Source organism: Protopterus annectens, chromosome 13.part0 (assembly GCF_019279795.1).
Source record: "Protopterus annectens isolate FY-2018-M chromosome 13.part0, PAN1.0, whole genome shotgun sequence".
In the NCBI taxonomy this organism is placed as follows: Eukaryota; Metazoa; Chordata; order Ceratodontiformes; family Protopteridae; genus Protopterus; species Protopterus annectens.
The window spans coordinates 955730303-955744722 of record NC_056747.1 but is presented as its reverse complement, the minus strand read 5'-3'; the positions used below and the strand labels follow the sequence as shown (position 1 = coordinate 955744722).

At 41.9% G+C, this 14420-nt stretch overlaps 1 protein-coding gene across 4 annotated transcripts in view; it reads right to left on the bottom strand.

Moving 5' to 3' along the window:
• The window catches only part of LOC122787814 (signal transducer and activator of transcription 5B-like), a 2227565-nt gene that overhangs the window by 1687812 nt on the left and 525333 nt on the right, over positions 1-14420 (bottom strand). For all 4 annotated transcript variants that reach the window (XM_044054718.1, XM_044054719.1, XM_044054721.1 and 1 more), the window contains one exon: positions 13811-13947. In XM_044054718.1, coding sequence (XP_043910653.1) covers positions 13811-13947 — 137 coding nt within the window. The remainder of the gene's footprint in view (positions 1-13810; positions 13948-14420) is intronic.

Here is a 14420-nt window from a genome sequence, read left to right as displayed (position 1 = left end):
TCTAAGTATGGCTAAATTTGAATATTTCTTTGTCTGCAAAAAGCAATGGCAGGAGCCACACATTTTGTGAAAACTCTGCGAGCAGTGGATAAGCCAAAGGGAACTGCAGAAAACTGAAAGTGCAGTGATCCTCCCTGAAACGTAGATATTTCCTGCATGATTCCCTGATTGGGATGTGTAGGTAGGCCTCTTTTAGGTCTAGGGTGGCTAACTAAGCATCCTTGGAGAGCATAGGTAGAAGCTGCCGGAGGGTGAGCATTTTGAATTTTGGTATCACCAGAAAGGTGATTAGAATGGATAGATCGAGGATGGGGTGCCAGGTCCCCTCTTTTCTGGGTACCAGGAAGAGTCTGAAGTAGAGACCTTGGCCTATCTGTTCTTCAGGAACATGCTCTATTGCCCTCAGAGAGCAGGGAAAGGACTTGCTTTTTGGCCTCTGCCCACTGGTTTAGGGGAAGATCTGGGAGAATCCTTTTGGAGTTGGTAGAGTGCGGAAATAAAACTTGTATCCATGGGACACAATGTTGAGGACCCAGCGGTCGTTGGTAATGGTGGCCCAGGTGCTTGCATGGAAGGAGAGTTTTCCTCCTAGGGGCAAGAGCAGGTGGGCAAAGAGAGGGGGTGGAAGTGGAATGTCATTGCAAGTTCTTACCATGAGGGGGTGACTTAGCACTCCCTGGTTCTGAAGAGGAGGAACTCCATTGCTTAGATCTCTGCATTCCCTAGGGCTGTTGTCTGGGGGGGTCTGCTTCCCCAGGGTCTGGGCTGAGCTGACCTGACGGGGGCAGGAAAGGATCAGTGCTTGGAGGGGCAATGCCTACTGAACCTGGGTGGCTAGACCTGCAAGACGTCCCTAACTGTCTGCATAGATTTAGCCTTTTCTTCCATCTTTTTTAAGACCTCTTCTGCTTTGGTGCCAAATAAATTGTCTTTGTGCAAGGGTGCGTCCAATAATTTGGATTTGACATGGTCTGGCAAGGGCTGTTCCTTAAGCCAAGCATGCCTTCTAAGGACAGAACCAGTGACTGCTGCCCTGCAAGATGCTTCTAGGGTGTCAAAACTCTTATTTTCTGCACAAGCAGGAAAAGGTGGCATTTTTTGTTTGAGGAGTTCCATGGTATGTTGCTGATATTTCAGCATATTGAACTGACAATTTAGTGCTCTAATAGCAAGAGTAGCAAGAGGTGTATACATTTTTTTTACCCCATCTGTCTAATGCTCGGGAATCCCTGTCTGAGGGGGTGGGATTCTCAGCAAAAGTTGCTTTACTTACTTTAGGTCCTTGAGAGATAACCTCGGGGTCAACAGTAGGATTTTTGAAAAGAAATTTGTGAGAGTCAGGGACTCTATTGTACCTGTCAGGTTTCCTGGGAGCAGGAGGGAGGCTGTCAGGAGTCAAACTGGATTCCATAAAAACATTATCCACAATATCCCGAACAGGAGGGACTAGCCAGATGTATGTGCTGTGGAAGATCTAAGAATTCCCAGAGTTTCTTTTTAGACTGAGGGTAGTCCTGACATTCCCAATGGAAATCATCTCTTAAAGTATGTAGGGTTTCCCCAAAGGAAAAGTCCTCAGGTGGAGAGGCTGAAGGAATGGATTCCTCTGCATCAGAATCCTCATAAGCAGAGAGGGGTTGCATGTCTTCATATTCAGATGCATCAGAGTCATCGGACTCCTGTTCAGATAAAACTACCGGGGACAAATCTTTTTCTTTTGGAAGGGGTAGCCTGGCTTCCCCTGATAAGCATTATAAGGTCTTCCGCCATTTTAAGCATTTGAGACTGAGGCAAGGAAGCAGGTGCCTGAGATTGGGTCATCTGTTTCTTGGGTGTGGCTCGTACCCTGGGTCTTAGAAACTCAGCAGTTTTTGAAAGAATGGTAGACACGAAAAAAGTCAGTCTGTGTCAAGAATCGGTAGTGAGAATTACTTCCTCGGAAGCCAGTGCCTGCTCAGCAGCTCTGGACCCATCCAAGGTAGAGACATCTGCAGGATCCGATGAAGAGTCTCGTGGCATACCAGACTCCGAAAGGGTCTCGGTAGCGGCCTGCAAATCCACAGAAGTGAGCATCACAGGCTGCGAAAGCACCTCACTGAGGACTGGAGAACTGGCGACTAGCTTAACGGAAGCATTGTTGGTAGTTTTGGACCTGTGTGCTCTGTCTCAGTCTTTATCCTTACGTTTTTTCAGAAGATCTGCTGTCGGATGGCTTTCCAAAGCCATATCGGAATTCGAGGACTGAGAGCGAAAATATCTAGCTACAATAAGGGCCCAACGACGTACAGTTCTGGCGTTGAACAAAGCACAAAAGCAACAGCGGGGGATCTCGTGGTCTTGGCCTAAGCAAGTGATGCAGTAAGAATGAAAGTCTCGGTGTGGTATTTGCTTTCCACAGGCAAGACAATTGTTAACTTTTTCTGACATCGGTTAGAGCAAGAACAACGGGGTACTTAGCTTTAGAATTTACTTATTTTATTATTTATTTTACATTTGTTAACTGGGTTACTCTGACTGAGCTTTTGGCTCATTTTCAGCAGAGACCCGGGGAGAAAAACTCCTCCAAGAACAGAATTTAACAAAAATAATTTACAGTCAGCAAAAGATTATGAACCTGTTACAATATAATTTTAAATGAATAGTACCTAGTTGTTTTAGGGTTTAGAAAGCATATACACAAAAGTTAGATGAAGATATAAAGGAAATCCAAAGCCTCCTTTAAAGACCTCATCAGGCAACATCTCAAGCAAAGTTGGCAGTGCCATGATTGCTCCCCAGGCTAGTGAAAGCGGATAACATATACATACTAAATCTAGACCAATTGATAATAGTTTTTCAATTTTACTCACAAACACTGGCTAATCTACAATGTATGTACTGTACCTGTGTACTATGTATGTATTCTACCTACATTCCAAAGTTCAGCCGTACACCACAAATCTATTACTTACCTTTATTTTTAAAATTAATATTTTTTTGATTGTTCTCTCCACTGTAACTGTTTGTGCCGCATACCACTGTAAAAACATGTCTCTTGTAATTTGTGTGTATACTGATTATGTCTAAATAACTAAATGTGTCTGTAATTTTTCTTTGTGGAGCTTTTCTCCCCAGGCCTCTGCTGAAAAAGGGCCTTTTCGGCTCAGTCAGACACCCCCGGTTAACAAATGTAAAATAAATAAATAAATAAAGTAGAGGTGACCTATAAGACAGACTTGTTAAAGTTAGTTATTTAGGAGCAGTCCAATTGAGTACAGATAGGATAGACAGGGAAGAAAGGTAGTAGTGGGAGGGTATTACGAGAGAATGAAACGAAGGAAGGAAGAGTTGGGAGTACAAGGTTAGAAATGCATTTGGAGTGAGGGGGAGTATTTGGTGGAAGAATGGTAATTTCGGGGGGGATGACTACAGTGGCAAGACAATTTTTTTGTTAGGTATTTTCTTGTGGCTAATTTGAAACTCTTGCTATGATCAAGGGACTTTATTTCTAAGGGAAGTTGGTTCCAGGATGTGGCAGGGTTACAGTTATAGAGAAGACATCCGATTTTGGTCTTGGGTTTATAAATTTGTAACAGTTCTTGGTCTGAGCTGCGTAGAGTCCTAGCAGGGGAAAATTTAGATATGATGGAAGAGAGGCTAGGGCAGAAAGAGGGTGAATAGAGCATGGAGTGGATGATTTGTAGTTGATAAAGTTGGAGCAGGTGAGGGAATTCAAGCCAGTCTAGTTGCTTAAGTTATGAGCAGTGGTGAGACTTGTAGGTTTGGTTAGCTGCGAATCTGGCCACCTTATTGCAGGTAGTTTCAAGTTTAGAAATGAGTGTGGAGTTGAGGTTTGTAAATATGTGACAGTTGTATAGAAGTGCTGGAAGTAGCAAAGCATGACAGAGAGTTTTTCGGGCTGTGTTGGTTAAGTATTTCTTGTTGCAGTAAAGGTGTCCAAGTTTCTGGTGAGTTTTTTGAATGCAGTTTGTAGTATGCAGATCAAACTTAAGCTGATCACCTATTGTCACACCTAGCAATTTAGTACTTGGTTCAGCTGTGATGATGGTGTTGTTGCTTGATAAAAAGGTAAATGTACTTTTGAGACTGGTGAGGCTTTTGGGGAGGAAAAGTAGGAGCTTATTTTTTTTAGGATTAAGAATTCACTAACCAAGTCTCAATGGTGTTGAATGATGCCTGGGTAGTAGAGTGGAGGTCTGATGGGTTGTCAGCAATGGTGATAACAGTAGAGGCATCGGCATACTGCACAAGTAATGACTGGGGACAAGAGGTATAGAGTAAGTTAGTGAAAATATTAAAGAGCAGTGGTCCAAGGATTGATCCCTGGGGGACACCCATTTGCACAGTGAGAGGGGGGGACAGTGCAGAGAGCCATTTGACTGATTGCTGGTGGTTAGAGAGATAGCTAGAGAAGCAGGAGATAGTAGGGGGAGAGAAATTTAAGTTAGTGAGTTTGTCCAAAAGGAGAGGATGGGAGACGGTGTCAAAGGCTTTAGAGAGGTCAAGGAATAGTTTATTGTTATGACTTCAACATGGAAATGAAAACTTAGGTAGCGGCCAACTGGCACTCGTGTGAACTGCTTCTGCTTCGGGCTTCTTGGCAAGAAAGACTGATGTAATGGCGCCAGCTGCCTTATTTTATACCACTGACAACTGGATGTCTGTCCTGGAGTGACGGCAACTGACGCAGAAATACTAAGCCTCTGGTATTTGGGCCGACTGAGGGCTACCCTAGCAGGGATAACCCAGATGTGATGACTGCAACAGTGAAAAACGAAGGACATCATACCTAGTCATACAAGTCTAGTAGTTCATAGGTTCATAGGTTCATACTAGGCTATCTGCCCGAGGGCATTTACAAGCCTAGCCCATCGTTTTGTGGCTTACGCCACCCCTTTAGTATGGGGAACTATACCCATTATTTTGCTGTGCCTCTGTCGAGCAGTGACACTGAGGTAATCCCTGGGGTATATCTGCGATCTCCCATCCATTGGTCAAGATTTCTCTTGAACAAGGCCAGCGAGGTGCTCTGCCTCACATGTACCGGGATTTTGTTCCACAGCATAGGGAGTCTTTGGATGATGAATCTATCCCTCCAGCACTTCCTATTAATAGCCGTGTCGAGGTTTAAGTCTCCCGCCCTTGTGGCTCTGATGGATCTAGATTTTTTGAGGTGAAGCATATTCATCAAATCTGGGTTTGACATGGCCTTGTATGTTAGGCAAAGGTCACCTCTGAGCAAGCGGTAAGCGACTGAATAGAGCTGGAGTTCTTTCAGTTGGGCAGCATAGGACAGATTTTTGAGACCCTTTATCCTTTTGGTGAGGAACTTTTGTGGCCTCTCCAGCTGCTGCAAGTGTCGGGTCAGATACATTCCGAATGGGGCATTGTACTCAATCATTGGTCTGATGAGTGATGAGTAAAGGGAGACTATGACCTCCCTTGATCTAGATGAGAATCCCTTCATGATAAGGTGGGCAATGTAGAAGGTCTTCCTAACTACTTTAGCTACAAGGGTGTCGAATGACAGACTACTATCAGCCTGGGTCCCCAGGTCCCTGATAACTTCTTCTGTGGTCAGTGGATTGCCACCTATTTGGTAGCTAGGGGTAACCTTGTTTTTCCCGAAGGGTATGACTATGCATTTTTTGGCATTTAACTTTAGTCCGTGGCTCTGGCACCAGTTATCCGTTTCTGTGAGACCCTTCTGAAGGATATCTGTGTCAGATGTGTTTTCTACTATGGTGCCCAGTTTGCAGTCATCTGCAAACTTTGTCAGCCATAACCCTCCTGTGTTTGCTTGTACTTCGGAAAAGTAGATGCCAAACAAGAGTGGGCCCAGGACTGAGCCCTGTGAGACACCACTTGTGACAGGCTCTGAGTCTGACATGGCGCCAGCAACTCTGACCCTGTGGGTTCTGTCACTCAGCCAGTTTGCAACCCATCTTGTGATGTATGGGTTAACATTTAAGCTGATGAGTTTTTCAATGATACCCTAGTGGGGTATTGTATCGAAGGCCTTAGCCAGATCGAGGTAGGCTGTATGGACTGCCTTTCCCTCATCAATGGCTTTGGTGACTGTTTCGAAAATGTCAACCAAGTTTAAAAGGCATGATCTGCCTTTGACAAAGCCAAACTGGGTTGGATCCAAAGTCTGCAAATTCCCTATGTCTTTATTTATGAGGTCCATTATGATCCTCTCCATGGCTTTGCAGATAAGGCTTGTCAAGCTAATGGGCCGGTAATTTCCAGGGTCGGTGGAGGCACCGCCTTTGTGCAGTGGGACCACAGTTGCAGTGCGCCACTCCCTGGGTGCGTATCCCGAGGTAAGACTTTGATTAAACAGCTGTCCTAGCTGTGGGTTTAATTCCTCATTGAGTTCGTGGAGCACACAGCCGGGGACACCATCAGGTCCCATGGATGCTGTGTTTTGTGCTTTGGAGAGAGCAGTTCTCACTTGGGCTGGATATGTTTGGGGGCTGCAATCGTTTGGTATAGATATCTCTCCTTTTGTGGGGGGAGAAGTTTGCACTGAACCTGTCAGCCAGTATGTTGGCAATGTCTGTAGGATCAGTAATCTTAACATCATTTTGAACTAGTTCTGAGCATATCTGGGAGTTTCCTCCCAGGTTTCTAACATAGCTAAAGAAGGCCTTATGATTGTCTTTTGAGTCTTTAGCTATTTTTCTCTCGAAATTTGCTTTGGATGATTTTATGAGAGCTCTTAGTTTTTTACTTATAGTGATCAAGGGTGTCTTACCTTTTAAGGATTTTGCTCTATCTTGTAGTAGCTTCCTCGCTTTGCTGTAGAGTTTGTTTATGGCTGGGGTCCACCAGACTGGACGCTTGCCTTTGGTACAAAGAGTCTTTGTTTTGCTTGGGATTGCCTTAACCATGCAGTCCTGCAGGTGCTGGTAGAAAGCATTTGTAAGTGATTCAGCGGCTTGAGTACTGTTTTCCGCCGGCTCGGGGGCCTTAAAGGAGACCACACTAGTCTTTAGAAGTGTGAAGTCAGCTTTTTGGAAGTTTTTTACTGTGGTCTTTTTTATTTCAGGTGGGGGTGGGATGAGGACGTCCAGCGAGATTAGTTTGTGATCTGATCTCACCAGTGAGGGGTATACTTCTGGTGTTGAACATTGTGCTCCCATGTTCGTGATGATGAGATCAAGTATGTTATCTCCTCTTGTGGGGATGGTGACTAGTTGTTCCATGGCATTTGAGTTTATGAATTCCAGTAACTTTTGGGCTAGGGTGTTTGGGCTTGAGTAGTGTTCCCAGTCTATATTAGGGTAATTGAAGTCACCTAGTATGATGGTGTTTGGTGATACATTTATCCCCTCTAGTGTTTTCAGGAAGGCCATGTGAGGTTCCTGAGTTTGTGAGGGTGGCCTGTAACATGCTACAATTTGCAGAGCAGTCTTGCCTATGGTTAATTGCACCTGGATGGTCTCCGATGCATCGTGCGTTGCCACCAGTCTTGAGGTGTGGGTGTCCTTGATGAATATGGATACCCCCTTTCCTTTCTTGGTATTGTCCGGATTTTGGGGCTGGAACGCATGATATGAGGTAAAACCTGATAGCGCTGGGGTGCTCTCAGGAGCCTTGAACCAGGTTTCTGTCACAGCACAGACATCGATGTTCTCCATACTGAGAAGGGCCTCGAGTGCGTGCATTTTGAGATTTAGACTTCTGGCATTGAGCAGCATTACCCTTAGTTTTTTTTCCTTTTTTGTGTTCTAGGGTGGTAGGTTTAGAATTTGAGCCTTGCCTAAAAAGGCACTATGGGGTGGCAAGAGCCTTTGCCAATATCCGGAATCCCAGGGGTGACAGGTGCAAGCCGTCCCTTGCGAAGCAGCGTGGCTTGTCCAGCATGTCATCCCAGGCAGACAGAAACTGGATCCCCTTTGAATGACACCAGTGTTTAAGCCAATTGTTAAAGCTGATCATCTTATCTCTGTATTGTGGCATCATTCTTGGTGAAGGTAGGATACTGCTCAAGGTCAGGGTCATACCTGCCTGGGCAACATAATCAGAGAGCTCCTCAATGTCTCTTTTCATGTAGTCCAAGGAGGTACGTCTCAGGTCGTTTACACCAGCGTGGACAATGACTGAGTCATATTTGTACCTGCTGTTGAGAGACCTGAGTGCTTGCGTTATGTGGCGGATTCTAGCGCCCGACAGGCAGCTTACTGTGACCTTCTCCTTACTCAGTCTGGTGAGCGGACGTCAGTGTGTCTGACTATGGAGTCACCAATGACTAGTGTGTCTGGCATTGTGTTTGGCCTTAAGGGCTGTGACTGTTTGACACTCTGACTGTGAGGTCTATGTGTTGCAGGTGTTGTGTTCTGAGGTGGTGGTTGTTTGGGTGTCTGCTTTGGTGGCCTCTGCTGTTTTGGTAGATTTTTGATCAGAGCCTCGAGTATGTCTTTGTGTGTTTATGTGTATGATTTGAGGTTGTAATGGTACTATGTGAGACTGGGTCTATAGTGTGTGTGGTAACCTTCTCCTCCTGACTGGTCTTGCCAGTCCTATGTTGAGAGAGCTCAGCCTCCAGTTTGGCCGTATAGTTGCATCTCTCGCATGTATTTGTGTTTTGTGGGAGGAGGAGAGGGTTGTCTGTGTACATGAGGCAATTGTAGCATTGCCTCAATATTCCCAGGTTCACCAGCTGAGCAGGAGAGGACACTAGCAACTGATCCCTCGACATGCTAGAAGGATAGACAAAAAAACTTTAAAAAAGATTCCGGGGGACGTGGGTGACCGAGAAATGGGGGGTTGCCTTTTTGGGGTACTATCTATGACAAGAGTTCCGTATCAAGGTAATAAGTACTGTAGGAGCAAGTGCTAGGTTTAACAGATAGAGAACAGTCTACTTGGAGTCAAGTAGAGATGATCTTTTTAGTTTTAGGATACGCTAATTAGGTCAGTAGTATAGTTCGAGGAAGGTAGTTTTAAGGGAAAATTTGAAGAGTGGACTTTAGGTAGCCCGAATAGTTTAAACCTGATTAAATGGCGCTGCCCTAGTGTGCAACAGTGGCAGCTCCGCCCTAAATCGCGCTAAAGCGTGCTTTATAGCAGGGGGCTGGAAAAGACAGGAGATGACCCAAAATGGCCAATAAACTACAAGTTACTGCCTTAAACCACTCCTCTGAGGACAAACAGGCAGCTCAGTACTCCCTACTCCCACTAGTGAGTAAAGAAACTACCCCTTGACCAAACAAGGAAAATGGAGAAAACAGGAACCAAGACAAAGCCCAGGGATCAGCAAAATCTGATCACTGGAACAAACTATTAGAAAAGTATGGAAAACAAGAGTATTTTTTTTGTTTTTTTCAAGTTTTTTCAGATAGGCAGAAAATACAATAAATGCTGTGTTTTTCGACTAAATGCTATCAAAAGCTAGTACACTTGAGTGTATTAGCCTGTTGTTTAACTTTTAAGCAAAACTTAAACAAGCAAGTGCAATAAACAATTCAAGCTATTAAAAACAGTAAAAATAGGTAATAGCAGAATAAAACAGGCAGTAATAGCAATCAAAAGGCTTAAAAAGTCAAAAATGCAGAAAAAAATACTTAGAATCTGGAAAGTTTGTCTTTTCTGGTCTCTGCTGCTCTAGGAACTCTGCTGGACACCACGAGGAGCTGTGCTGAGTTCTCTATAGCCAGAAAAGCCCGCCAAAGCGTTCCTTATAGCAGGGGGCTGGAAAAGACAGGAGATGACCCAAAATGGCCAATAAACTACAAGTTACTGCCTTAAACCACTCCTCTGAGGACAAACAGGCAGCTCAGTACTCCCTACTCCCACTAGTGAGTAAAGAAACTACCCCTTGACCAAACAACGAAAATGGAGAAAACAGGAACCAAGACAAAGCCCAGGGATCAGCAAAATCTGATCACTGGAACAAACTATTAGAAAAGTATGGAAAACAAGAGTATTTGTTTTGTTTTTTTCAAGTTTTTTTTCAGATAGGCAGAAAATACAATAAATGCTGTGTTTTTCGACTAAATGCTATCAAAAGCTAGTACACTTGAGTGTAATTAGCCTGTTGTTTAACTTTTAAGCAAAACTTAAACAAGCAAGTGCAATAAACAATTCAAGCTATTAAAAACAGTAAAATAGGTAATAGCAGAATAAAACAGGCAGAAATAGCAATCGAAAGGCTTAAAAAGTCGAAAATGCAGAAAAAATACTTAGAATCTGGAAAGTTTGTCTTTTCTGGTCTCTGCTGCTCTAGGAACTCTGCTGGACACCACGAGGAGCTGTGCTGAGTTCTCTATAGCCAGAAAAGCCCGCCAAAGCGTGCTTTATAGCAGGGGGCTGGAAAAGACAGGAGATGACCCAAAATGGCCAATAAACTACAAGTTACTGCCTTAAACCACTCCTCTGAGGACAAACAGGCAGCTCAGTACTCCCTACTCCCACTAGTGAGTAAAGAAACTACCCCTTGACCAAACAAGGAAAATGGAGAAAACAGGAACCAAGACAAAGCCCAGGGATCAGCAAAATCTGATCACTGGAACAAACTATTAGAAAAGTATGGAAAACAAGAGTATTTTTTTTGTTTTTTTCAAGTTTTTTTTTCAGATAGGCAGAAAATACAATAAATGCTGTGTTTTTCGACTAAATGCTATCAAAAGCTAGTACACTTGAGTGTATTAGCCTGTTGTTTAACTTTTAAGCAAAACTTAAACAAGCAAGTGCAATAAACAATTCAAGCTATTAAAAACAGTAAAAATAGGTAATAGCAGAATAAAACAGGCAGAAATAGCAATCGAAAGGCTTAAATGTCAAAAATGCAGAAAAAAATACTTAGAATCTGGAAAGTTTGTCTTTTCTGGTCTCTGCTGCTCTAGGAACTCTGCTGGACACCACGAGGAGCTGTGCTGAGTTCTCTATAGCCAGAAAAGCCCGCCAAAGCGTGCTTTATAGCAGGGGCTGGAAAAGACAGGAAATGACCCAAAATGGCCAATAAACTACAAGTTACTGCCTTAAACCACTCCTCTAAGGACAAACAGGCAGCTCAGTACTCCCTACTCCCACTAGTGAGTAAAGAAACTACCCCTTGACCAAACAAGGAAAATGGAGAAAACAGGAACCAAGACAAAGCCCAGGGATCAGCAAAATCTGATCACTGGAACAAACTATTAGAAAAGTATGGAAAACAAGAGTATTTTTTTTGTTTTTTTTCAAGTTTTTTTCTGCAAAGGACAAGGTAGCGGCAGTGTATATCTTTTTACCCAACCTTTCCATGCAGAAAAAGGTAAGCAGATAAATATAAAGGAAAATTACAAAATAAGCAATTCATTGATAGCCCAAGAAATTTTAGAGAATTGGGAAACAAAGCAAAAGGAACAAACACCAACAAAAAAGACGAAAGACACATTTTGGAGAAATATCTATGAAGACCCTTTGGAACATAAAGTTGCTGACTGGAAAGAAGTAGTAAAAGTAACAGTAAGTTCAAATGTACAGGATATGAAATAGGATGAAGTAATGGCCAGAGAAACAAACAAAATTAAGAAAAGTTCCTAATTGGAAGACCCCCAGGCCCAGATGCAGTACCTAACTTCCAGCTAAAAATATTAACATTTACACAAAGATTTAGCCCTGAGTGAGAACTACTTGAACAGACACAAACCTGGTTAACAAGAAAATGATACACCTCCTCCTCCTTAAGAGTCAATCTGCAATCTATCCTAAAATCTATAGACCAATAACTTGCCTTCTGATGATGTATAAACTATCTACTGGAATTGATGCTGACAGAGTTCATAGCCATTTAGAAGAAAATCAGGTCACTGGAATAAGAGTAACAAAAGAAAGTCATATGTAACAAAGGATCATTTGTTGTGAAATAAAGTCATTATGGAGAACTACAAAAAAAGAGAGAAGAACCTAAGTATGGCATGGACAGATTACAAAAAGCATTTGACAGTATCCCGCATTCATGGCTAAAGGGGTGCTTACAGATGCACAAGATACACCCTGCCATGATTAATTACATTAAAATGACCATGAAATAGTGGCACACCACTTTGCAGCTAATCCATGATAGAGGATAAAGTATTATCCCATTAAGCTGTCTACTTAACAGATTAGGTCACAATTACAATTTAGCTTCCAGAAAAACTACAAAGTGTAAAGACTTTTCTTTTTGTGGATGATTTAAAACTGTACAGTTCATCAAAGATAAGGAGCTGAAAGCACCACTGTAAGTGGTCAAAACTTTATCAGATGATACAAGAATGTTATTTGGTCTTGATAAATGACCAGACACATGCAGCAACTTGAACTTCAACAAAGTTCTTTACAAAAAGAACACAGGGAGAACACACAGTATCTTACACTGACCACCTCTCTCTTTACTCAGTATCACAGAGAGGTGAAGGCATCTTTGGATCCTGTTTTGAAAAACCTTTTGCACATCCACAGAAACATCAGAATAGATTAAAAGATCTAAATTTTGCTTGCAACATAAACAGGACATGTTAGAGAGAGACATGTTTCTCATAGAATTCCCATTTTCTGGAACAGGCTCCCCATTCAAGTAAAGCAGAGTTCCTCCCTATTTAAGCACAACTTGGAATAGATGGGTAAATCAGAAATTCACCCTTGGTCTGGCACCTATGACTCTGACGGACACCCCCTATATAAATCAAATTTGTGTGTTACATTTGGGTTGCACAGCTAGGCATAAGGGCCCTAGTGGTCATTAACCTTGTTTACGCCTATGAATACTAAGCATCCCACCACACATTTACTCATTCTTACCAAAACAAAGTCTTTAGATTAGCTTAAATACCTGTTAGTAAGATGTATTATAATTTGCATTAAAATTATTTGCTTTTCTCCTTTCAATCTTATTACCCTCCCCTATAAACTCGTAATTACTCCTAAATGACTTGTCTTCCTCTTCTCCTACAATGACTTCCTGTAACTCATTACTCACCTTACTGATTTCATACTCTGCTGTTTAATATGTACCGTATTCATTATCCTACACATCTCTAACATTATTTCCATTATTTTATTATTTTCATTCAGACTACATCAATGTTTAAGATACTCATATTTTCTAGTATACCTTCTTACTGAAAAATAAATATATTAAATGCATTTAACTAATGTTTCAGCAGGATCATTTGCTTAACAAAAATAATGGCAACATGCATATTTTTTTACCTTGTTTGCTCACCTCTGAGTGTGTATGGTACCCTCTGATCAGTATCTTGAATTTAAAGACATTTTGAGGGGAAAAGACCATTCCACAACACACGGTCTAGAGAATTGAAGTCTACACCCATGTCATTCCCGCTGTATACTTTACCAAGTTAAGAAGGGTTACACAACAGCTTACAACAGAATGGTAATACTGTTGCCTTTCTGATCTGTGTTTCCACTACATTACTCTTACTGATAACACTCAAGACTCTTTCTCTGGGAAGAGAAAGGGGAAACCATCTGGGTTACATCCATGACTGGCAAGGGCAACATAAAGAGCATGACAGTAAGAGCTGAAGTCAGAGATAGAGATGAAGAAGTCAGTGGGAAGTAATGTGTAAAATATGACTGCAAATATTAATCATTTGGTAAGAAAACAATTACACATTTTTACTTTCAGAAAATATTAACAATGCACATATCTACATACATAATCTACCTTTTCGATCATCCCACTATAGTGAAGCATATAAATATCTGTTTCAACAATATTTAACCAGCTTTTGAAACAAGAAACTAAGCCATTCAAATGTAATACATCTCATTTAAAACATTCAACTCTTTACACCAAGACAAACTGGAAACGTACCATGCCTGACTTTCAATCCATTGAGATAAATAATGTCGTACTTCTATGGGGAAATGTTGACCATATAAGGATTGCATCTGATGCAAGGCATCGCCCTGCAACTGTTGAGCTTGGATCCACATAGCCATTTTCAAGTCCTATTACACACAAAATAAATTAATATTAGATACAATATATTACATATAAATAGTGACAAAAAAAAAATGCAAGAATGTCAAACATCTTGAAATGATGCAATTTTAAAAGATTCAGTGAAAACACCGCATGTTCTTAAATTAACAGTGTTTCACTGAGTCTTACGTATGAAAATCTGGTTATTTTTAAAATAAGAGATCCATGAAGCTATTAAGGTTTTAAACTGAATGTATAATTTGGTTTAGAATGTTAATGTCAATTTTAAACGTAGAACTCTAACTTTAGCACACTACTTAGCCATAACTGCAGACCAATTACAGAGGTGGTAACGTGTCCGTTTTCTCAGATGTAGCATCACAATCAAGAAATCATCAGGACATTACAGCAGTCAATACAATGCACAAAATAGCAGAAAGCATCTTGTTTTGGAAATACCGGGCTCAATAACAAGAGGCCGCATTCCCAAGGGGAGAGT